The following is a 26,922-nucleotide window of genomic DNA, read 5'->3' as shown; positions in this document are numbered from 1 at the left end:
TCAAATTTTATCGTTTAATGTGGTAGGCAAGTAAATATGAAAAATGGTTTATGAAAACATAATGAAATGTTTCAAGTAATATTAATGATAAATATATTTTTATTAAAAATGAATACAGATAAAAAATAAATGTTGTTGTTGATAATAATGAATAAAATGATAATGACAACATGTTGATAACAAATTATATAACAAGACTTTTATAAAACTTCTGAGTGAGCGTAACACGTTTCCACCAAAAGTAGACCTTTCCTTTTTCCACCAATACCCGTTTCCACCAACAGTGCATCTTTCCCTTTTCCACCATTTTATATCTGACCATTTTTTTAAATAAAATTTAACATTTTCCAACCTATATTGTATATATTACATAATACCTTTATATTTATTGAATTAATAGTATATGTTAAATAAAGTTATTTCTGTGCTATAGCTTTTAATTTAAGCGTAGTATATAATTGTTTTGGTAAAAACATGGTCAATATCTCATTTGGTGGAAACGGATATTGGTGGAAAAGGGAATGATACACTTTTGGTGGAAACGGGTATTGGTGGAAAAGGGAAAAGTCTACTTTTGTTGGAAACGGGCATCACCCTTCTGAGTATATAACGTTATTTGTTCTATCCTGTTGAAATCAAAATCAATAGATGATCGGGCCCCCAGTCAAGAAAATCCAACGTATTGTCCATTTGAAAAGGACTCTAAACGAAGATCTACGCCAACGTACCTAAATGTTTGACTTTGAGTTTTGTTAATCGTAATCGCAAAAGAAACTTTAACAGGGAATTTAAGTCGTTTGAATGATAACGGCAAGTTAGTGGGAATCATGGGAATTCCTAGAATAAATGCAATTTCTCCTTTTACTGGCCCAATGAGAATGACGGCATTCACGTGAGTCTCCATACAATTTTTGAAGAATGATGTCATTGATATCTTCTGCTGATACATTTCTCGGAGAGATAATAGCTCTTTCACATAGCCACTGATAAGATTTATTGGACAGATTAAAAATGTCAGGACAAACTTCATAAATCAACATTTCCACATTATTTAGCACCCGACCACTCGTGTGATTGACAGAAATGAAACCATATTTATTTTCTAAAGTTCTATTTCCAATTTTCAACAACTGTGATGAAAAAATATCGGCTCCTCCACATGAATAAACTCTCATGTTTGTTCGTAAATAAAGTTTTTCAACATTGTTCCATAAAAAGGAACATTTTAACCAAGCATTAATGATATCAGCTCGAGTACCCTTAGGTATCATTGGTAAGGTTTGACGGAAATCACCAGCGATAACAAATGTTATGTCACCGATAAAGCTTATTGTTACACCTAAGATTTTTTAATGTTCAATCAATTGCTTTTATATGCATTCTGTGTACCCATTGTATACTCATCCCATACAACGAATAAGGTTTATTGAAGAATTTTTCCAAGTGAGCTATTTTTACGAATTGGACAAACGAATTCTCTTTTAAATAATAAATTTAACAGTAATTCAAATGATGCACTTAACCCTGAATTTTAAGAGTGGGCATTAAGTTCCCTTTTATTTCGTTTGCTTTAAACGATGTAATTTAAAACAGAGTATTATGACCCATAGAATTATCAAAGAAATGTTTTGATAGAGGGTGAGAATTATCAATTAAAATTTTAATTAGACTTGGGGATCTACAAATTAGTATAAAATAACTACTGTCAGCGTAGCAAAGTCCATGGGTTTCATCTTACAATTTTTTTACATGATACTTTGGACATAGTGTAGTCATTAAATAATATAAATAATTACTTTCATTTGAGTAATTAAATTTTAGTTTTATGAGTCAATTTTTGATTAATATGTCAAAATATAGTAGTGAAAAGTGCCTGAACAGCAAACAATATAATAATATATAATATATTATATATTCTGTTTTGTTTCAAGTGACATAAATAAATACAAATAAATACGTATTTTAAAGTAGAGCAGGTCGTGGGTCTGCGGGTCGTAAGAACTTGGCGTTATCAATAAATTAATAACAGCACTAAGAACACCAAACAAATAGTTCTATAAATAAACGGCTATTGCTTATCATAGACTACGACGATATATTTTAGTCTACACCCGTATTTTACACGAATTGATAGTAAATTGATTTCTTGTATTTTTTGTAGAAGGCGCATAGACGCAAAGGCGTAAGCTGGAAGGGACAAGGAGGGCCATTGTCCCCCTAAAATATATTAGGAGGGGCAGTACCTCATCAGATATTTAACATACCTTGTTTTAAAATAAGTACAAAATAGGTGGTTATAGTTTTTATTATACATTTTTTTTTAAATCTTAATTTTCAATCTTAGCTTATTTAACATAATGTTGAATAATGAATAATTTTATATAATAATATATAGGTAGTAAAGTGCCGTTTTTGTTTAGAATTTATAAAATATTAAAAAAATTTGTTTTTAATGTATTTAAGTTTCAGGCGCGGATCTAGAACTCAAATTGGGGGGGGGGGAGAATAATTTTTTTGAAAATATAAAAATATAATACACAATTACAAAATAATAAAAGTAAATTATTAATTCAAATTAGAACGTTATGAATATATGAAATGGTTAATTTTTAAAATTAAATAACAAAGTTTAATCTTCTTTGTTTTATTTTTCCAAATTTAGAAATGATATTATCAACATTTATGTGTATATTCTTGTGAATATTGAACAAACCATTCCTTTCCCATGTTTAAACGAAGCCATAAAACATTAAACCTTAAAACGCCTGAGAGTAGAGAATTATCGCATGTATAGTATTTTTTAACAAATTATTAGAACTTAAATTAGTGATTAGCGGTGCCATTGCAAGTATATGGTATAATATTATATAAATATACCGGTAACGGATTGGGAATAACCGAATTGATTCCCGTTTGAAAAAGGTATTTTTATTAGGTATAGCCGAATTGGTTCCCGTTAGTGTACTGGTTAGGCGAGCCAGTGCATTGAGAGCAAAAACAAAATTTTAAAAGCTATAAGTATGACATATAGACACAATTATTATATCGATAAGATAGAGTATAGAAATATAATATATATAATATAGATTACTAGATACTAGCAAATTACTAACAAACAGGAAAGAAATAACAAATACTTGTAAAATTGTATGCCTGAGTACATTAATGAGAATATTACGAGAATTGAATATTTAATGAAAGTTAACTTCAAATTTGCAAATTAGTGGTTGTATAATGTATTTATTATATTTTATTATTTGTATTTCGTACACCTAAGTGATGACTAGTTGACTTCCAATTCAGCGATTTAAAATTGTATATTTTTATCATTATTTTTTAAGATACATTAACGCATATTAACCAAGCTAACTTTAAAGTTGACAGTCCTTGTAAAATTGAAAAGGAAAATGTACGTAGTTAAACGGAAACCAATTCTGCTATACCTAATAAAATACCTTTTTCAGCAGAGAACCAATTCGGCACGTGGGGTTGGAGCTCGGGAACCAATTCAGTACCAGCCAACGAATTGACAGTAATCTTATCTAAAATAAGTTATCTTTTCGTCGAAGGTCGAACACTCAAACATTTTCGAAAATTTACTATTATATTTATATTTATTCGCCAATAATATTATAGTCTATCAGTAAGTTTATAATCACTATTAATACTCTTAGAAGTTGGATGGAAATTAGGATTTTATGAACAAGTGGTGATGTAGTTTAAATGTATATAAATATAATATGTTGTATAACATTTTTATTGCAAGAAAAAATTTAATTGAAAAAAATTAAAAACGCATTTTATGCATATTTTAATTTTTAAATAAACACAAAAGATCTAATGTTGATGTTTTTTTGGAGGGGGGTCATGACCCCCATGACCCTCCCCTGAATCCGCGTCTGTTAAGTTTATTTATTTATATTTGGTTTATTTCATTACTTATTAATATTGATCATCTTATACTAATATACAAGAAAAGGTAATGTTAACATGTATTTATAAGTAAATTATGTAAAGTTAACTATATAGACTAATTGATATGTAACTATATATTTGCCTCCTCTTCATTGACACAACTTGGGTAAAAAATTTGGAGGGGGGCTACAGCTCTCCTACCAAAACTTAAAATAACCTGTAAACCTGTAGATTATCCCTATTCTTATATACCATGTTAATATATTTTAGATTCTGAGCCAAATTGAATTTACTGCAATGTGTCTTATTTTGTATGTGACACTATTGTGAGTTAAGTATGTTGTATGCAGTATGCCATGTATAACATGGAATATTTATAGGGGGGACTAATTCCCTTCAGCCCTTCCTTTAGTTGCGTTTATGCCCCCTTAATGAACATCTAAGTTACGCCTATGTAGAGACGTATTTAGAGTTTTGACGTCCCTGGTAAAGTTGTATTGTCGCCCCAACACACGTTTTGAGAAAGATAATATTTATTATCCATAGATTTTACGCGGTCAACTTTTGATAATATTATTATGAAAATAAAAATCGCAGTGTGGTCGATTTGTAAAATCTTAAAATATGAAAATTTTTTGATTTGATGAATGAAAATGAATGATAGATTATGGTTACAAAATAATTGTGCCGCCCCTCAATTTCAAAAAAAATTTGCCACCCGATGATACCCCTTGGCTCCTCCTAAATACGTCCCTGGGAAGAGGGATGTGAGGAGGCAAGGACCCTCACGACTAAATTTAAATTTAGTGGGTAGGTAGTAGTAAGATTCTATTCCCTTTCAAATAAAATTTAGTTCGGCACTACCGATAATGAATATTTAATTTTTAATTTACATAATATTTAGGTATCTTAATTAAAATAGTATAATTCACATTACATCTACATGAATTTAATTTAAATTTGTTTGTTCTATATTATTTGTATAACATTCTAATATTTCAATCAAAAAAAAAAAAAATTATATTTTAAGCATTAATACATTAATTTGACAACAAAAATGAAATAAGTACTCATTAATAACGGATTAGTACACATAGTTTTTAATAGATTTTGTGTAAAACAGTTAATGGTTTTATATTTATAAAGATAATGGATGATGAAAATTAACTAGAATTAGTCAGCTCTGATATGAATCAATATGGTAGATACATAATATTTAGTACTTACATATGACATGCAGTGTACAAAAAATGTTAATAGTACATTCAGTGCTTTTTCCCTACAACATTATAACAAAAAAAAGTAATTATTGTGATGAAATAAAAAAAAATAAAACTGTCAAAATCAAAATTTTTTTGTTTCAACAATTTGTTTTTAGGGTTAGTTATTATATATTATAGTTATCTCAAATTATAAAAATAAATCAGGGTCGAAAATCAATAAAGGTCAACAACTGTCTGAATAGTTTGAACAGCTGATTAGTCAGTGAAAATGTATTCTATCCAAAAAGGTTTTAATTGTGAAAAAAATGATCAACAAATGATTTATAAATATATATATCTTTATGTGTATTATAAAGTATTATATTACTTAATTTTTATGTTTAACATTTTGAATTTTGAGTATAGCAAGGAATTTATTTAAACTTGTAAAGTGTAAGTATACTATTATAATTAAGGTTTATTAATATAACAGAAAGTCATTAGTATATTTTGACAAACATCTTATTGAATTAATATTTTTATTCTATAAAAACTAATAATTTTTAATTTTAAGTACGTATAAATACTTAATTTTTCATTTTATGTGTTATTTGATGAATTACTTTTAATAGTATTCGTAGATATAAGATAGGTCGCTTAGATAAGATAAAATATATTAATAGGAACTGGATTAAATGCTAGGTCAAGTTATATATTGGGATTATGCCATAATATTAACATTACATTTTTAATTTAAATCTTTTAAAATTTAAAGAAATGGTTTTAGAGTTTATTTATAAGAGCATTATGATATATTCCTTCGAATTATTTTAAATATGTTTGATATTAGTAATTTGAATACATCTATAAAGTAAATTTTTTAAATGTAATTTACATATTACGTGTTTAATACTATCACTAAAATAATTTATATATACTAGCTCAATTACACAGCTTATTCCGAGTGTAAAATATTTGTTTAATACCATCACCTCCTCATATTCGTACTCGTCCACATCCCATTCCCGTTTCCATTCTCGGCCTTATTATCCTCACCGTCCACCTCACCATTCTCTCTATAATATCACACCGATTTCTTGCAAATGGTTCACATTGTTCTTATGTATCAATAGCTTTAAATTTCTCTAGCCTACGCAAACATTTCATGTAACCAATGGCAACCATATACTAACAAAAATTGTTCAAAATATGTATTGGCCAAAACAAATGACTATGTGAGTTTATCTTTAAAATTAAAGAATAAATAAAGAAGAATAGCCCATATCTCTTGTTATATTTTGAAATTTAAATGATAGCTACTCTATTCAGTTCCATTCAAGTTTAAAAAAGATCGTAGTTTCTAAAATAAGCTAATTCAAAGTAGTTTCACGTTTATATAGTTCTTCTTCAACACCTTTCTCTCGACTATTTGGGACCGGTTACCTTTGTCCTAAACTCCCACTTATTTCGATTTTCTACATCCCCTAAATACACACCAACACTGCCATCCTAAGCAAAAACACCGTAAGTCCAAAAAAAAAAAAAACAAAAATAGGGTAAAAACAAGTAAATAATTGTAAAATTTGGTTTGTGTAGATGAATAGGCCGTATGTCTGAAATATTATTCCCAAAGTATAATAACAGCATTAATCAAATAACTAAAACGCCGTAAATCGTAGATCAATTCATGGGTACTTGGTAATAACATCGTAAATATACTATACTTGGTATCAAGTAAGTATTGTTGAAGATACGGCATTTTATCTTAGTACATAGTACAAATTATAATTGACGGCATTTTGGCTTAGTAACACTTATCGTTTTACTTATAGGCTTACTAATCGCAAAGCAATTCGTTTTTAAGCGTAGTTTAAGGCAAAGTTTTATTCACAAAACGGATTTTTGCTTATCATGAAAGCTTTATACCTTTGGGGAAAAAATCAAAATTATTTCCATTTGCGTGTATTTGGCTCGAAGGCATTAATGGTCGTAATAAAGAAGATTTGATAAGCACATTTTATGCGTTTCTTTTAAGCATTCGAGATGCAAATACAGTAACGATTTGGCATGACAATTGCAGCAGCTAAAATAAAAATTGGTGCTCATTTACTTTTCTATTAATATATATTAATATTTATTTAACACTATTAATATTTATATTGTAAATTCCAAAAAAATCTGTTCTAATGAAATAAATTTAAATTATTTTGAACCGGGCCATACTTTTATGTCAGCGGACCACTTTCATCACCAGGTTGAACTGTTATTAAAACGCCAAAAGAAAACTTCGACTTCAATGATTTCGCCATAGCTATTAGTAATGCAAATAAATCTAAAGTTATAGCCAAAAAAATAGAGTACTCAGACTTTTTTTTATGGAAAGATTACAAGCTCAGCAAAAATTGACCAAATCTACAAATCGTATTTTACTCAAAGACATAATATCCGTTCAAGTTAGACGTGGAAAATGTATATTGTACACTAAAAGCAATTACGATGAAAAATACGTGGAATTAGTCTTTTTAAAAAAAAATGTGTGGCTTGAATTTGAAAATCAATGGAATTTCGCATCCAATCTCATTGATGAAACAACGAGGGATTCAACAAGAAAAACGAGATAGTATTCTTTGTAATCTGGCTCAAGTTCTCCCATCCAACCGAAAATATTTTTGGGAAAATATTCCAATATGCTAATGAATGCTGAATATATTAATTTTAAATTTATAAATTTACTTGTTTTATTTTGTGAAATAAATATATTAATAATAATAATCATAATAATAATAATAATAATAATAATAAAATGATTTTATCATATCAGAAATTATTATTTACGGCATTCTTGATTAGGAACAAAGTGTAAAAAATGTTTACCAATATTAAGGTGTAACGTCTAAAGTAAAATATCTTGTTGAAAATTAATTTATTCATGTTTATATTTGTTTCATTCTATTCCTCTAGTAAAATTACATAGGAAAATATATACTATATTTGAATGATTATAATGTACAGAGTGTAATGATTTTAATAAAATGTACATTACTAAAACATGTTTATCTCAAAATCGTTCTACAGTGACTTACGGCGATTTTGCTTACGTTTTACCGTGACTGTTACAGCCCTCATATCATTCTCAATCGTATCCAACCATCTCTTTTTTGGTCTTCTTCCTATTTTCCCTTTAACGTTCATTTTCATAACCACTCTTACTGCTTTTGTTTCCTTTCGCCTCATGACCTGCTCAAACCATTTCAGTATATTTTTCATATCTTCACTTATCACTTCACCACTTATTGTCATTGGTCTCCTACCTTCAACTTCTTGGTATCTTCCTCCAAAATCGTACTCTATATACTCTATTTATTTTTACTAATTCTTAATCTCTCTCCTACAAGAGCTAACCTCTACTCATTTAACCTATTATTAACTTCTAGATTATCTTCTACCAAAACTATATCATCAGCAAACATTATACACTATGATATTTTATCATGTATCCCTTTTTAACTTCATTCAAGTAACCTAAACATTAGGATTAAATAAGGGCTTAGATTCGACCCCTGATGCACACCAATTCCTATGTACGTTAAAATCTTTTGTTACTCCTAACAAACTCTTGGCACTATTCTTCTAGCCTTCATACATATCTTAAATAACATTTATATACATTTTTGGGACCATTTTCTTATTAATGCCCAATTTAAAACTTCACTTGACACTCTGATATACCGCTTTTTTTAAATCTATAAACACCATGCATATTTTTTATTATTTTCCCTATACTTCTATACTAGTTATCTAATACAAAATAATGGCTTCATTTTCAATTTTACTGGCTTAAACTCAATTGAGTTGAGTTCAATTCAGTTAACTGATTTTCTGCTATTAATGTCTAACTTCTTATTCTCTTCACTATAATCTTTTTCCGTTTATTTACCGTTTTTTTCCCCGTTTATACGTTTATATATTATTATTATTATTATTATAGTATAATTATTATAATTTAGATTCGTATTCATTATCTAAATTGTTTCAATTACAAACCCTTCGTCATTGATGTTAAATAAATCAAATTGTATTTAATAATAATAATACAATGATAATTATGTACAATTTTACTAATTTACAGACCAATGTATATTCAGGATTTTTTTTTTTTAAATATTCCTTTTTGTTATTCCAATATTTTTTCACCTACCACCTACGAGCTTTTCACGTACTACTAGGTTAAGAAGCGCTACTGTATTGTATTCGTCATATTTATTCATTAATATAAATTTATAAACAATAGTGAATTACTGCTTCAGCATTTGAAAATGATTTGTAGTAACTGTTGATATAAAATATTTATTTTGTATTTATTTTACCGTACATCGGGTTTTAAACTATTTTAAACTATCAAAAAATTGGTCGATTCAAGTATTATAAATTATTGACACTATAGGTAAAATGACTTGTGATATATCTAGCGTTAATTAAGTCATAAAATCCAAAACGAAATTATTATTTGAATCAAAAGAAATAAAAAAGCTCACTGAATCTATTTTATTACATACCATATATTTTTTAACTACTACCTACTGCATGATAAATTTGTTTTATTTTTGTGTATAAAATAATAAAATGCCTAATATAGATTTTCGATGAAATATAAATTACAGAGGTGGTATAATAAAAATCAATTTAGTTTCATAATCATTATACAAAATGTTGTACATCATTAATACTTATCATGCTCATTCAAACGATAAAATATTATGTTACAAGTGGTTACTATTTACTTAATTTGATGCTAGATTAAAAAAATAATTATATGAGTACTTTTATTATCACGTAGTTAATTTATTACTTTATTTTTAAAGAAACTTCCATCAATCTCGTTTACTTTTGTCTTTCGATATTTATAGATTTTTTTTATTTCGTTTTAGTTTACATTGTGGATTTTCTGATTTGGTATTACGGGTATTATAACGGAAGTGTTTTACACCGGAAAATGATACGAATGTATAACGTATTTTGGACATTACATTTTAAATAATATAATCCATTCAAATATATTCATCATGGCAATCGTTGCAAACATATTTTTGGCGTCTAGTCAAGTGGTGGTATATTAGACATATATATGTACATGAATGTTATATTTTAATAAACTTTAAGCAAATTTAAAAATATAATGTAAAAGCCAATGTGAGTAGAATATACCATACATATTCTACATATACATACAACATACGTTTTCACTATTACAATATCTAAAAATGCATTATGGTTGATTAAACTTTAAACATATAAAGTTTAATCAAAATCGTAATCATATGAGGTCTATGAAAACTAAATCAACGAAAACCATTTTCAATCTAGGTGAAGGTCATTTTAGTCGGGACAATTAATGAGGTTTATCAATTTAAATTAAAACACTTATTGATACATAGGTATTGATATATAAATGTATATATGTTATACAATAAATAATTTTTTTAAAGGAAATAGAAAATCACCATATTTCTAATAGCTATAGATATATTTTTTATAAATAATATATACTTATTTATATTACGATTATAAGCGTTAACATAAATACAAATAAGTTGTATAGATGTTTATGTATACTGCCTTTTTATTTTTTAGATTCTAAGTGAAACGAGAAACATATTGGTTTTACTTTGATGTGTGTTTTAACAATCATATCCAAACTATATGCGGTTGGTCTCTTTCGTCCACACGATTTTATCTTTTGCTTCTAGTTCACAAGTTGACTACCCTTATGTCACAATAAATTCCATCTTATCATATCCTTCCCAATATTTTTTCCTTTATTTCATTCTAGAAGTGGTTCAAGAGACATGGTTGGGAGGGGGACTAAATCATAATTTTCACAAAACTGTAACAAAAAAAAAACAATTTGTACAACACAAAATTAAGTTGCCTATTTTTAGAATTAGCAAAAATATCAGTAATGTGATCTATTTGAATATCCACTTCGTTATATACATTAATAACACATAATGATTATTTATAGAATAATATTATAACAAAAAGTCTTATCAAGAGAATATTTTTAGTATTTCCTCAAGTTCTATAATGTTCCCGTAATTCATTCAGAAATGTGTGCTACGCAATTAATGTTTTCATAATAATATAATGTAAGATATAGTATACTTTATATAATTATGGTTTATTTATAGGTCTTTCATAAAGTAGATAGCAGGTACATTATTTTTTATACACACTTGTATGTGTCTATATATAATATAGGATAGTTAATATGTATTTTTGCTCATAATTTTTTAACAGCATACAATTTTTTATAAAAACGGAACGACTTAAGGGACAACGACTCAATATTTACAATTTTTGAAAAGTAATACTGCAGCATAACGAGTAAATCAAACAAACGTTGGCACTTTCACTCGTTGAATACTAATTTCGTGTTCATGTCGGACAAATCGCTCTATTGTAATGTTTTTGTGCGCTTTAATCGTTACTCGACTGTTTTTCATTTCATTAATATATTTTTTATTGTAAAACACAATATCCAATAATGAATTGTTGTGACATTATTAATCGTTACGGGTGTTGAACTTTGACATGGACACACGTGTTTCCAATTCTCTTCAGTAGGTACTAGGTATGACTGAAATACGACTTAATATACAGTTACTGCACAAGAAAACGTGGTATAGACTTGTACAAATACAGTCAATAACTACGGATTTTACCGTAATAATCGTGTAGGTATATTATTTTAAACGGTGTGTATATACTATAGGTTAATAATATACGTTAACATTACTTATGGTTTTGTTTTAATTTATGAGTGAAAAAAAAAATAATATAACGCTTAAAATATGCGGTTTCGTTGTTGCTGACCGATCAACTGGTGGCGCTGCGTGCGTTGATGGCATAACCGTTCTGGGAGCAGTCTCCCAGACACCGACGATGCACCGATCGCCGCCGTGCCGTCAGTCGGACCGGTACCGCATGTAGTGGTCGTAGTCGTTGCTGTGCGTGAAACTGCTGCCGCCACCGTTCACTGCGTCGCACACGTGTGCCGCCTTGTCACAATAATAATTTATTATATATGTTATAATTATACACCGAAATTAAAATATCTTTACACTGTCAACGGTAGTGTCGCACGATATTCCGACGGCGTACAGACTCGGGAGACTAGTGATTTCGTATTGTATTCGTTCATCTTCGGCCGTGTGCGTTTCGCTCGATCCGCATCGTTTGATAATATTCGTAAAACGATCCGTGCGCTAAGCATCGAGTATATACTGGTCTACGTTTAACGCGTGGCCCTTGTGTTCATTATTCTCCGGTTCGAATTGTTCGTCCGCGAGGTATGCGCGCTTGGAAACAGTGGCTACCTTTATGAGACTGTTTTTCGGCCAGTGGTGTATTCCGTGGCCCGGCCGAAAAAAACCGACGACGATTACCGGCGTAGCTACGACGTCGTCGCCGTCGCCGCCGCCGCCGCCGCCGCCTGAGAGCGACGACGATAACGACAGTATATCCTCGGCAATAGACGTGGTACTAGCCGTAGAGGATTCGATGACGCGAGCGCTGCCGTCCGACGACACACCGTCTGCAGGTAAACACACACACACACAAACGATTCAGTCGAAACGTATCGATTGTGCACGTATTGGCGTCGTGAGTAAAAAATAATAAAATAAAATATACGGATAATAATAATAATAATAGTGATAATGATAATAATAAAGGGTGTTCGTCGTCGCCAACCGAATCCGTTGCAAGGTAATAATATAATAATCGCACCGGTTCAAATCTATAAACGCGTACGTGTGTGTGTACGCGCGCGCTTGTGCGTTCGCCGCACGGTCGTGCGTGTGCCAGTGTGTATATTGGAAACGTCGTCGTCATTCGGTGCTCGTATTATTTATTTATTTTTTTTTTTTTTTAATTTTTTCTCTTTACATAATTACGTTGATTGTACTATTTATACGCGCGCTATCAGCCGTCGCGGCGCGATAACGAAACGTACATATTTCGCGCGCCGTGTGCCGGACGCGGGGCGCTGCGCAGCGGTGCGCGCGTGTGCGTTTGTGTTGCGACGAGTACGTGCCGGCGAGTGCGTGCGTGTTCGTTAGAGTGCGACGCGATGCCGCGGTGTTCGCGTTCGACCGGGCCTAGTGCAACACGATTTGGTTTCTTGTCGACGGCGGCGGCACCTCCTCGGGCGGCGTTCGCGCTCGTCGGCCCCGACATCGTCCGTGATCAAATGCTATTTGTTCCGTCTCCTCGTGCGCGCCCCGCTATCTAAACTCTTTGCCGTTATCAACCGTTTGGATCGTGCAAGTGACGGACAATAAGTTAATTGACAGCGGTGGCGGTCGCGTTATTTGTGGGACGGTTTAATTGGCGGATTTCCTGAACGATATAATAACGTACCGCGAGACGGGGGCTATTAAAACCGTATTTATATTATTGCTGTTGTTGTTGTTGTTGTTGCCGTGCGCTGTTTTCGTGTGTCCGAATCACATAATTAAATTATTATATCGGCAGGCGTTTCGCGTGCACACTACGGAAGTACGATTTAATCGTCCAGCGATATTCGTGTACACGCGCGCGACAATAATTCCGATCGGTGATTGTGGAAATTATCATTGTACTTTTTTTTCGCTTGTTCATATCGTATTCGATCGTGTACCACCGATGGTATCAACGTTTGTATCCGCTACTATCATTAGATAAAGTATTTTTATCTTAAAGATTGCAGTTAAATAATATTGAGTTAGCACCGTGCCCACAGAATGTAGGTGAAATATTTTTCTCTATTTTGGGACTGAACTAAAACGTTTCGTTGTGATAATTTATTAATTTATTTTTGGCTTGTTCGTTTCGATAACATTTAAAGAAAACCGATAATTGTGTGCCTTGCCTAAGCGTATTAAATATAAATATAAACGTTCAATAGATTACATGGCCGCGCAGGGCTTGTGTTATCTTATCTTCACATTTTCTTACATTTATGAAAATTGCGATAATTTTAACAGTCCATTTAGATGAAAAAAATAAAAGTAATTGGTGTTTTGGTATATTTGTATACTTACTATTTTAGATTCGTCTTCGTCATTATCTATTTATTTATATATTTGCAGTACACTATGTACCATTATGATTTATGAATATACGAGTAGTCTGTACCCCACCGTTTTGGGACGAAATTATTGTAAAATATATTGAAAGTAACATCATTATTATACATTTTAAAGGTCTATAGTATTTTTATTTTGTAGATTGTTTTTAATAAAAAGTTTTACCAACGATTATAATTTCATACTGTTAATTATTATTCAAACGCCATACTTATTTTTCACTGCATAGTCTTACTATATTAAAATAGTAATACAGAAAATATAATGATATTATAAAAATAATTGATTTATGTTAATGCATAATAAGAGCATAATTATGTACAGGTACTTTGTAATGCGGGTCATATTGTTTTTTACATAACTTAATTGGAGGAATAAGAAGTAACGTCAATCACTTGTATAAAATTTAAATTAACAGACTGTTGTTCAACTTAAATTTAAATCATTTAGATTTTATACTTTACTATGTTTTGGTTTTTCACTAGGTTTTCTATAAGTATATTTTTTTCGAAATATAATTATTATTATACGCTCAAAAAGTAAATGTATTAAAAGCCCTAACCCTATAAAAATAAGTATGTATAAATATTAGATAAATCTAATGTAGACTAAGTTATAAAATATGTATAATGAAAATGATATATTTATAAAAAGTTAGCCCTATGTTACGATTTCACCATTTAAAGGGTTAAGATTCAAAAGATGATATATATATATATATATATATATATATATATATATGGCGCATTGTAATATTTACGAAGGTTAATTATTAATATAGTAAATTGACAACAGAATACTTATAAGATTTTCTCTTAATGTTATTATATCTAGAGTAAAAAGTGAGTATAGTTCCTATATAAGTTTGAGAAACCAATGTTTTTATACATAAATATTTAATACAGTGGTTCTCAACTTGGGGCACGATAAAATTCCAGGGGATGCCGGAACATTTTTAAAAATCAACTAAACATGAAAGCGTTATTTTTAATTATTTTGATATTTAATCGAGACACTATTAAGTCATAATTTATTAGAATCAAGCCGTGCCAATCTTCTTATTAATTTGTATTTTAGAAAATTAATATAATATAATTTGTTTAGTAAAGTTTAAGCTTTTAGTTTTTTTTGTTTTTGTTTAATTAGATTTAAATTATAATAATATTTTTTTTTTAACAAATTTATTAAATATCCAATAACTAACATTTTGTGTGATGTATATATTAAAATATACATTAAAATATTGAGAACTCTTGATTTAATGGATAAAATGTTATAACTCTAAAAAAACAATATTAAATCTACTATAAGTCTTAGGAATAAAATGTTAAACACTTATGCTGTCATACCGGGTGCTAAGTACTATGTCTTCCTTAGCTTACCTCAGGCATCAAGAATATATCACATTTTAATTAACTTCAAATATGATTAATCAATGAATTTATAAGATTAAAACTGATTTAATTGTACACGGGATTCGATTTATTTTAAAAGCCTTAAAATTTATTTAAACTGCTGTACAATATTTACTAGAACATTTTACGATTCGAAAAAGTGTACCTTCAACCTTCAAAACTATAATGTTTGAAAAGTATAAAAATTATTAATTTTTATTTATAGAATTTTTTTCAATGTTAAAACTGTGAAGTTTATTTGGATATATAGTTTCATAATATAACATAATTTAATAAAATATATTATATACGGTAGAGACGTATTCAGTTTTATTTCGGGGAGGATGATAATATATCGATGTTCAAAAGGCTAAGTGTCGTAGCTTAAAAAAACTATCTTATAATAGACACTTTAAACACGTTAGTTATTTATATAATTATTTTTAATAGTATTAGTTGGTATTTATTTATTCTCTGGTATCTGGAGAATCAATTATTTTAAGAATTGAAATTTTGTAATAGTTATTTACGTCGTTAATTTAGTTTTAATCCATTTTCGACGAAAATGAGGGTTACGACAATTGGCCTTTTGACCATCGATGTAAATATACCTAAATACATCATTGACTATAAATACTTTATTATTAATAATATTAATAGTATAATCAATTATACCATTAAACATAAAATATGTATAAAAAAAAACGTTTTATCTTATATTTTATAGTCCCTATAATAACTATAATCAACATGTTTATTATAAAACAAATAAATAAATTATAAGTTAAAAATGAAATATTAAATAAGGGTTCCTGACTCTTTCACTGCTGGCAAACGGATTTAAAGCAGCATCGTTTGTTATTGAAACATCCCTATGAATAATAATTAATGGTAAACCGCCAAAACAATTTTACGAAGCAAAATTCCTTGGATAAGTAGTCTTCTATCATCACTATTTCGAAAAACTACGTTTTTGATACTATTGATGTAGGGATTGATTCAGATGTATGACAAGAATTGACAGCAATTAATTTGTATCAGAATACAACATTTTATCACAAATAAATTGAATTGGATCTGTGTTGGTTGTTGGCACTTTTAGTTTTAAATCGCCGCATACAATGCATAATAATGGGCTTTAAAATTGTATTGTTGTTTTTAGCCAAGGAATTGAAAATTGAGCAACATTAATCTCAAATCAAATACATTTCGGGGATTTTGTATTTTTGATGTATTTGATGTATTGGACATAAAAATATTAACAAGTGGGAAACGCAATGGTTAGTAACCATTGTAGTATCTAGTTTTAGGATAGTTTTTTTAATAATAGCTTGAAATTTTCAAAAAGTGCACGCCATAGCTGCTGGCCCATCGTACAATTATCCTTGCAATTTAGTTTAATCTAAACTAAGTTTTTTCGCTGTATATAGAATTGCATATATTTGAACAGTCCTAAATCACTTAACCTTGTATATTTTACAATAATTACCATAAGTTATACTATAATTTGTAACTGAAACCATTGATAACCACTAAATAATTGTCATAATATATAACCGTTTGTCAATAATATCATAACACATCATTCGATAAATCTTGTTGTATTAATCATAATATGTTTTATTTTGAAAATTTTCAGTTTTTATATAATCAATGTTCAGGTACAAATACTAATATTTTTTTACAATACTTCATATCTTTTATATTGGGGAGGGTTGAGTCAAGTCTTTCAGATCTCCTACCACATAGTTATACCTGTAGTTGTTTTAATAATAATAAATAATATTAATGCATCATAAATGTATTAAATATGATAATATCAGTGCCGTCATTAGTTTTCCATGAGTCTTGCACTTAAAATAAATTCGGTATCCACAACTTGTCAAGTTAGAATTGTTAGATATATTTTGGTGTCAGGAAATTGTACTAATATTTCCTAGAGCCTCGCAAAAACTTACGACGGCTGTGGATAATTGGCTAATTATTATTATACATATATTCGAAGTAATGTATAAGTGTAGGATTAATTTTTGGTTTTTAAGTTTTTGTATTCATTGTAAGATATTTATTATAAAATATAATAGTATATGTTAGTATAAAAGTAATATGGAAGTTTACCATTGCATTGTTATCATAAATGGTTATTCAACGCAATAGTATTAGACATAAAAGTGATGACCTTGGAACTTTATTTTAAATAGATAATAAAAATTACATAAAATTAGGTATGGAATCTTAGTATTATGAAAATTCAATAGTATGTAATAATGACCAAATTGTTTTTGAATAATTACGGTGGAAAAGTAAATTTACATAATTCGTAGTACTTACTTGATATATAGGTAAATTTGAATTATTAAAACACAACTTCATTTAAAAAGAAAATTTGAATTTAATGATTTTTAAGTATATTTGTCTGGTATTTAGTGTTAATATTATACTTACCTACTTTAAATATTGTGTTTTTAAAAAGTTATTTATACATTTTACAAAGTAAAGATTAGCATTAATATGTATATGATTTAGTATTTTGTTACTGATAATTAGTTAGAACACTCAACAGAAATATTGAATAAATTAATAAGGCTTTATACTTTCTGTATGTAATTTTAAAATAATAATGAATCTATCCTTATTGATTATTTCTTTTTTATCGTTGTTCATATTTTATTGGTTCCTAGAATTGATTAGTTATATTATAATATATTGTTGCATACGTATTAGGTTCATACATATCAGTTTATGTTATACATTTTTTTACATTTTAAAATTTGTATTAAATATTTTTAATTCACGGGGTACAATAACAGTATAACCAATTAATAAATATTCATAAACATTGTTAGGTCATGATAAATTTTATTTTATTTTTAACCATTTTTTTATTTTAAATCGTATCCAAATATATAATAGTGAATGGAATAATATTCGTCTACTGTAGTCGGCCGATTTTAATAGAGATACTATGTTATTACCGCCAATGATGAATATTATGCCAACATAGCTTTAATTGATAAACCAAAACGTGTATTAATAATATTTCTATAAATATATTCCTACATTTTTATTCATCTTTTTGGATGATCATCAACGAAAGAAGAGACAATTTTTATTCGATGCATCCACATTATAAATTAAGCTTTACGTTAATACCAAAACCGGTGTTAATCTCAATAACTGGTTTTTGCTGGATTGTTGTGTCTACTATCTTATTAACTATATCTTCTTACATATTTTTAATTTTCATTACTTCGGACTGATCCCCTAACATCCCATGAAATACCTTATTGCTTCTAATCACGTTTTCTGATTCGTAAATATATTATAAAACAAAAAAGTTAACTCTTAATATTTCGGCCGGACGATTATAATGAAAAGAAGATTTTGAATGGAATTAAATACATATTTCTTCAAACTTTCAAATATTAATTATTTTGGTATGTGTATACTTAATGCAACTTAATTTCTATAATTGTAGATGATAATGATCCAACCATGGTTTTACAACCCTAGAACTGTATGTGTATGTGTATTTCTGGATGCTACAATAATTCTAGTATTTATACAGGATTGATTGAATTTTAAATTTAGTTTTTATTAACTGATCCTGAATCTCAAAAATTGACCATAAGACAGTAATTTCAAATTTAAATATTTAATTTTTATTTTTTATAAGTTTAATATATGGACTCTTGTCAAATAACTGATGACATGTTTCTAAGTATATTTATTCAAAAAAAAAATTATATAACATTTTTTTCTTTACTTTTTTTTTGTCAGATTTAATTTTTAATTTCATTTTACATTCGCCTAAAATTAAAATTATCCTTATGTGATAAGCGTTATTTGTTTTATTTGTTTTATTTATACAATAATAAGAACTTGTCACGTAATAATAATAAAAGTCAAAACTTAATATTCATTACTCGTATATTTGTGGTACAAATCTGTTTCCAGTATTTTCATTAAATTATAGCAATTTAATTATACGCATTATCTTGTCATTATGAAAATTTTTTTTTGAAGATCGAAATACAAATATAATATAAAAATAGCTTATATTTTTATTATAATGCAATTAAATAAATTACTTATAATAAAAATTAACGTTTGAATTAGTTTATGTACAAAAATCAGTAATAACTCTATGTAATTCCGATGTCTGAAAGTACGTTTATTATTAATATTATTATTATCATCATTATTATCATTATGATTATTATTATTGTTGTTTAAAGCTTAAATCTTTTTCAAGTTGTCTAATAAAAATTGAAATGAAAAAGTATTAAATTTTTCTCATAAATAAAAAAATTAAATTACGAACGATATCAAAAACATAATGTAATACAGAATATTTTATAAATAAAAATAATTTATATGAATGTAAATGTTCAGTGTAGTAGTGAGTACTTGATATTAATAAATTTTTTTATAATGCAAATTTAATTTAGATCACTCGATTAAAATCTATCTTTAATGATACCAACATTGAATAATTGAACATTTTTATACATCGGTAGTTTAAATTATAGAAACATTTTGTAAAAAATAATCATTATGTATATTATATCTAAGTGACATTTATGAATATGATATAGATTTTAATTTTTACTTGTACAATTTTGAGTGAATTGTTGTTATAATCGAAATATATTCTAATATATTGTAATACATACATATTGTACATAAATTAGTTAACCAAGGTTATGTAGATTATTTAATACATAAAAAGTTCATTTTATTAACATGTTTGAATTATGTATGAATTATTATCATCAATAATTATTAGTATCTACAATAATTTTTTTTATAGATCTGCGTTCAACATATTTTAAAAACGTTAAATTATTAATTAATTATTTCATTGTATTCAATATCATAACATAATTTGATTCTATATATTTTTGATTTTTTGAAAATCTACGATGAATTATGTTAATTTTATGTTTTTGATACTAGAAATTAGTAAATAATATTATTACTTATTTTTTTAAGTCATAACCTAATATAAATTAAATTTTGAAATTTTATAGAAGTTTTTCGTGAACACTGAAAACATTAAGTAAAATACTATTTAACAATTTACATTTTTACATTTTAGAAGATTATTTGTTTAAGGTAATTTTTAAGGGTCACGATGTTTACCATTTTTATGATCACTCAAGATTTCAATATAAAATAAGTAATAAACGAAATTTCACTTAAAATTCGGAATCGTTTTTAAAAATAATTCATTTAAATAAAAATAGGTCTTTTATACTTTGTTTTTTAAACTTTAAATTCTGGTTAACTTTTGTATTATGTAAAACGATAGGAACATAAATTATTTTGACAATTATGTTTTATTCATTTGATTTTTGAACACGTCTTTGGTCTTTTCGTAACTAAAAGTCACATATGGTGTGAAAATTAGACACATGGTAATAAAAAATAATAAAATAATATTGAATCGTGTTCAGTAATCATTTATATTATTATACGTTTTCTGTTTTGGGAATTGTAGGTAATCCTAATATAATTTTAAAGAATTAAAATTTTCCTTTGACAAATATTAATTTTTTTTATAAACGTTTAAATTTTTTTTATCTCGGGATAACCCATGGTATAGCTATCTATTTATATAATAATTGGCGATTACTGTTTCATCTTATAACTGTAGTATTTGAATAAATACTGAAATGTATGTAATAATATTTGAATAAAATTATACAAAATTATTTTACTACTTGATATAAATATATCATGCGTATCAAGTGAAAATTATATAATACAAACCAAATCTACGTATCTACATACATTTTATATTTTATTCTGATACTCTTTTAAAAGCGACATTTCATCATAGATTTTAAATTTTTCAAATAATTATTTTTAATAATATACCTATGATTGATGTTTGAGAATTAAATAAAATGAAAAAAAATAAAATTTTAAATCCATCTTCAATTTATTTTTTTTTTTTTTTTGTAAAAAATCATGCACAGATACATTTTTATTGTATACATCTTATATTTGTTAGTACTATTTACTAGTTGTTTTAATTTAATATAAATTGTTAAAAACTTACGTATAAAACTAATTAATAATATTTGTTTAAAAATAATCATAATCTGCGAACATTTTGCTATTTCGTACTACTGTTTTTAAATGATATTTTGTGTTTATGGCCTTGATGATTTTAAGTTTTTTCTTTTTAAATACACTAAAAATAAGTAAATAAATATTTATTTTTCAAGGTATTTTTTATGAATAATTTAAAGTATATAATATTACTGAATAAATTGATTTAAAAATAAAATACATTATTATAAATAAGCTAGGTGCTTACTAATACAATATTGTAATTCAATTAATGTTTAGCAAATAGTATTAATGTTGTACATTTTGCTAATTTTAGCTCCCTTCCTGTATTATACATTAACAATATTTTCAAATTTGAAAATTGAAACCCAAAACCTATTTCAATTTTCTATGTTCAGAGAAAATATTATTCGTATGATTATTTTGATAAGCCTATTAAATTACATTGGAATAAAGATTTATTTATTGTAATAGTTTAAAATTATTATTAGGAGTGGCAAAAAGGAATCATTAAAAATATAAATTATTTATAATTCTCTCTCTTATTTTGATTCAACATTTTAAATTATTATAGTTAGTAATTTTAATTGTTGATAAGAAGTTATTCAAATTGAACTGTATAATAGAATTTTAAATTTATTAACATAAGGTATATAATTGAAGGTTATGAAAATGAACACGAAGAGGAAAACCAAAAAAGAGATGGTTGGATACGATTTAGAATTATGCGAGGGCTGTTACACCAATAGGGTTGGAGATGTAGAAAATCAAGAAGAGTAGACGCTTAAGACAAGGCGATTCCTAATTGTTGGGAGAAAGGCGTAGGAGAAAAAGAAGGAATATTATTGAAAATTTGTTCATAATTAAAACTTATTCATTTTTTTTACATTTAATTACTTATTTATATTTATTGTTATAATTCAATAATAAATATCTAAATATATGCATTAACAATTATGAGTGATAATTTGATTTCTTGACATAGTGATGAAGATTTTTAGAAATAATTTGTATAATTATATTTGTGTAGAAAAATTACTTACCTAAAAGTAAATTTTAAGTAAATATTGGACTACGTTTCTATGATAGATACTGATAAATATAATTTTATAAATTATAAAAGGTATATTAAGTCTTGGTATTTACTGAAGTTATGTAAGTTTAATCGTATATTAATTTGCGTTATGTTAATTTACATTAGATTAAATGTAGGCTTATAAACTCCTGTGTTAAAAAAATATATTTAATTCCTGATAATCTATTTTTTTACTTTTTTACAATTATACTTATCAGGAAATATTAATTTTGATTTATTTCTTGTAATTTATATAAGTTTAATAATTTTTCAGAGATGGCGACTTCAGTTGATGCTCAAGATCTGAAGACTTTACTGGAATCAAAAGACAAGATAATTCGTAATCTAGAAACATTATTACAGGATCGGGATAGTGAAATCCAAGAACTTCGTTCTCATTTAGACATGTTCCAGAGTGTGTTTCCATTTAGCAATCCTGTATCACCCACTGCTACGCTTCATCATCACCCTGCGTCACCTCCACCGTTCCAGCAACCACCAAGTCAAAACCTCGTTGCTAAATCCCTCACTTCACTTTTAGACGGAATTGCTCGGCCACGTAAACAAAGGGCGCAAGGTATATCTGCTGAACCGCAGAGCTTAAGTACCATACAAGAACTGAGTCAAAAAAAATTTCCCACTTATCCAAAAAATGACAGGTAATTAATTACATTTTATCTTATATTATTTAATGTCAAGATTATTAGTTGATCAATATGAAAGTATTAACAATATAAATATGGCAATGGTAATAAATAATAACAGTAACTAAACTCTAAAGTCCAGAGTGATGATACTATACTATATACAGCGTGAATACAGTGTGTATACAGCGGTAAAGAAAGTAAAACATGGTTTTATTTCATGAAATATTTGATATTGGATTATCTAACCTGATTAAATTGATATATAATTTTATGATGGGATTGATGTGAAGTACATATAATACATCAGTATCCAATTATAATATTTATATCTGACATGCGCGATGCGCCTCAAGGTGTATTTTATTTAGTTGAAAAGTTAATGAAATTCAGTATTCACATTAAATTTACAATTATTTAATTTTTAGATTAATTTTAAGTTTTAAATCGTATACAATTCTTCTCTAGTTAATTGTAATATAAATTGTGTTGACCAGTGTAATTAAGTGGTGCATGTGCAAGGTTGAATAATTTTGCCTTGAATGGACATTTATTCTTCTAACCTATATAAAGTTCAAATAGTCCAATTGCATAATAATAACAAATGTAAATTGTTAGCTGGTACTTAATTTTACTGTCAATTATAAATAGAATTAATTATGTGAATAATAAAATAAAATAGAAGGTTAATGAATGATAACTTTTGTTTCAACATAATAAATATACGGGTTTGATTATTTACAGAATAACACATTACTTTTATACTATTCGGGTATAATAGGTATACTTCACTTAAATAGGAAACTGTTAAGTAGCCAAATAAAGATATCTAATAGAATATAGTGTATTAGTATCTGATAAATTCTTAATTTTTTTTTTAATAATATTAAAAAAAAATATATTATATTCTTGAAAAATGTAATTCAATATAAAATAAGGCTAAAGTCAAGTACTCATTATTTTTAAATATTATAAATAATGTATTTTTTCGGTTATAACTTAATTTTTAATACGTAGGTTGAAAATATAATTTTTGGTTAGAAAACTTAATAATTATTTTATAGCAATAAAATCACAGGGTAAATAAAAAATTATTCTTTTTTAAATTGTATTCAAAATTCTGATAACTATTCATTAAAAGTTAATTTTACTCTTGAATTATTTATATTTTCAAAACTAACACTTACTTAATTATGTGGCATATTTTATTTTTATTTCACGTTTTTTAGATTTTATTTTTTAGTTAAGTGATACATATTTATTCGTTTACGTAACTTTTATAATGCAGAAAAAATGTAAATATTTATACTTTATACTTAAACATTTAATTTTAATATTGAAATACAGAAATTAGTATTGAATAGAAACTCGGTATTTCATATATATTCTTTATATATTGTTTATTGTAAAATGAAAAAACTGTTCACTTTGCGATTCTTACATTGTCGCTGTATACCTGTCGCTCACCTCAGCGTATAATACGAGTAGTAGTGTATTATTAAAAATTAGAACACGACTCATTCAGGTGATTTAAGCGAGACGAGTGTTTAGTATTCAGTTATATTTTATTTATTCAAGTTTTTAAATTTTATGTTTTCTGACATTTGTAACATACTACCTAAATGTTGATGAAGATAAATTGCTAGAAAAACATTTTTATCAGTAAAATATGACTTCTTATCTCCACTTGTAAATAATATCAAACAACATTTATTTTTGTCATAAATAATGTTAGATCTTTTAAATAGATAATAACAGTATTGATATTTTTAAAACGTTGAGCCTTAGGTATACGTGTTTTATTATATTTCTTTGTTTGTAATATAAGTGTGGTTTATTGGTTTTACTCAGTTGTTTAGTTTCTATCTTAGTATATCTGTAGACAAATTGTCAAGTACAAAGAGTACTCAAAATATTTATTCATTTACCAGTTTAAATTTATATTTATTCAAAGATGTTAAGTATGTTATTTATATTTTATAACAATATTGGAAATCAAATCTTATAGATTTTTTTTTTATGGTTTAATAAATAATAAAAATATTTAATTGTTTTCCTATAATATAATTTTCAAAAACGATAATTAAGATTATTAAGACTTTCATAAAATGGAAATAAAAATTACGAAAACTTGAAAATTTAACACAATGAGTTAATCGTACAACTTTGTTGTATATTTTATTTTTAAATAGCGAAAATGGTTTTTGAATAGTTCTTAACGATAAATATTCAATAAATATTTGTAGACAGCTTGGATTTTGTTTAAATGTAATTTTTTATCATTGTTTTTAAATTGTTAGTATAACACAATAATTCGATTATGTTGTGAATCAAGCGATTAAGAGATATTAGTGTCTAACACCTAATATCTGTTTCCTGTCCGAAAATTAGTTTAAATTTATCTATTTGGCAGTGATCGTTTTATAATTTTTTTTTATATTCGATTTTAAATTATTATGTTATTACATAGTTTATAATATAACAGTTTGTATTCAGCTGGCATTCTATCAATTGTTTAATGAAGATACATTCGAGCATCACTTTTAATATTTGTGAATCAGTTCACTATGCACGTTTCAATTAAACAATCGCGTGTCGGTATTTATGTCTCATTAGCTGCATAAAATATTGTCGAAAATCTTAATACATTTTATACGATTTCCATAAATTACACATTAATGACATTAGTTGTTATGAAATAGTTCTGATTTGTATTTCGAATGTTGTTGATTAACCTGTGTTTAAAATTTAAATAAATAAGTATAATACTTATACATAATACCATTATTTATTATACATATATATATATTTTAATTCAATTAAAGTATACGTACATAATAAATTTACAATAATGAAATGTTTGATAATCTTCTTTAAGCTAGGCTTTTGATGGATTTTAAAGCTACTAACTTTTACTATTTAGATTATTACAATAAAAACTAATACGTATGATTGAGTTACAAAATTAGTATTATAGATTATTATTTAAAAGCTTGTATATAATGCTACAGTTTATTAATATGATACTATACAACATAAATTAAATATAATAATAACTTTTTACATAATTTAAATAAGAGAAAAATATAAATACTAGTAATACATATGGTTTAAAGAAGATTACACAATAACCATTTATTAATTACTTTTTTTTTCTTTAGTTAATTTTTTTATAATATAGTAATTTTTGTTTATCTTCAAAATGCAATGAATTAAATATAGTTGGCTCAAGATAATCTATGAATCATTGACCACAAGTTGCTTTTGCGTAATTTACTTTAGCATCTAAAGTCATATGTTGTCTTTTATTTTTATACAATTTTTCTATTATGCTACATATTTTAATTTTTTTCTACCTAACAAATAGCATATTTTTTGTAAACCGATCTTATTGGTAATACATTAAATTTATTATAGTTTTGATTCAATGAACTGTCCATATTTTTTTTTATCTAAATAAGACTCTTGCTAGGTCTAAAAAAA

At 26.8% G+C, this 26,922-nt stretch overlaps 1 protein-coding gene across 2 annotated transcripts in view; it reads left to right on the top strand.

The window, feature by feature from the left end:
• LOC112684743 (cGMP-dependent protein kinase, isozyme 2 forms cD4/T1/T3A/T3B) overlaps positions 1 to 26,922 on the top strand; it is a 173,409-nt gene that overhangs the window by 69,857 nt on the left and 76,630 nt on the right. The window contains exons 1-2 of one of the 2 annotated variants that reach the window (XM_025556394.1): positions 12,071 to 12,717; positions 23,070 to 23,454. In XM_025556394.1, coding sequence (XP_025412179.1) covers positions 12,498 to 12,717; positions 23,070 to 23,454 — 605 coding nt within the window. In that variant the 5' untranslated portion in view covers positions 12,071 to 12,497. Of the gene's footprint in view, positions 1 to 12,070; positions 12,718 to 23,069; positions 23,455 to 26,922 lie in introns of those variants that run through there. The other variant, XM_025556395.1, reaches the window with a different exon arrangement.

The sequence above is a fragment of the Sipha flava genome, unplaced genomic scaffold (assembly GCF_003268045.1).
Source record: "Sipha flava isolate LNK unplaced genomic scaffold, YSA_version1 257_pilon_pilon, whole genome shotgun sequence".
Lineage (NCBI taxonomy): Eukaryota > Metazoa > Arthropoda > Insecta > Hemiptera > Aphididae > Sipha > Sipha flava.
Note: the sequence above shows the minus strand (reverse complement) of the source record. Positions and strands in the feature narration are given on the sequence as shown.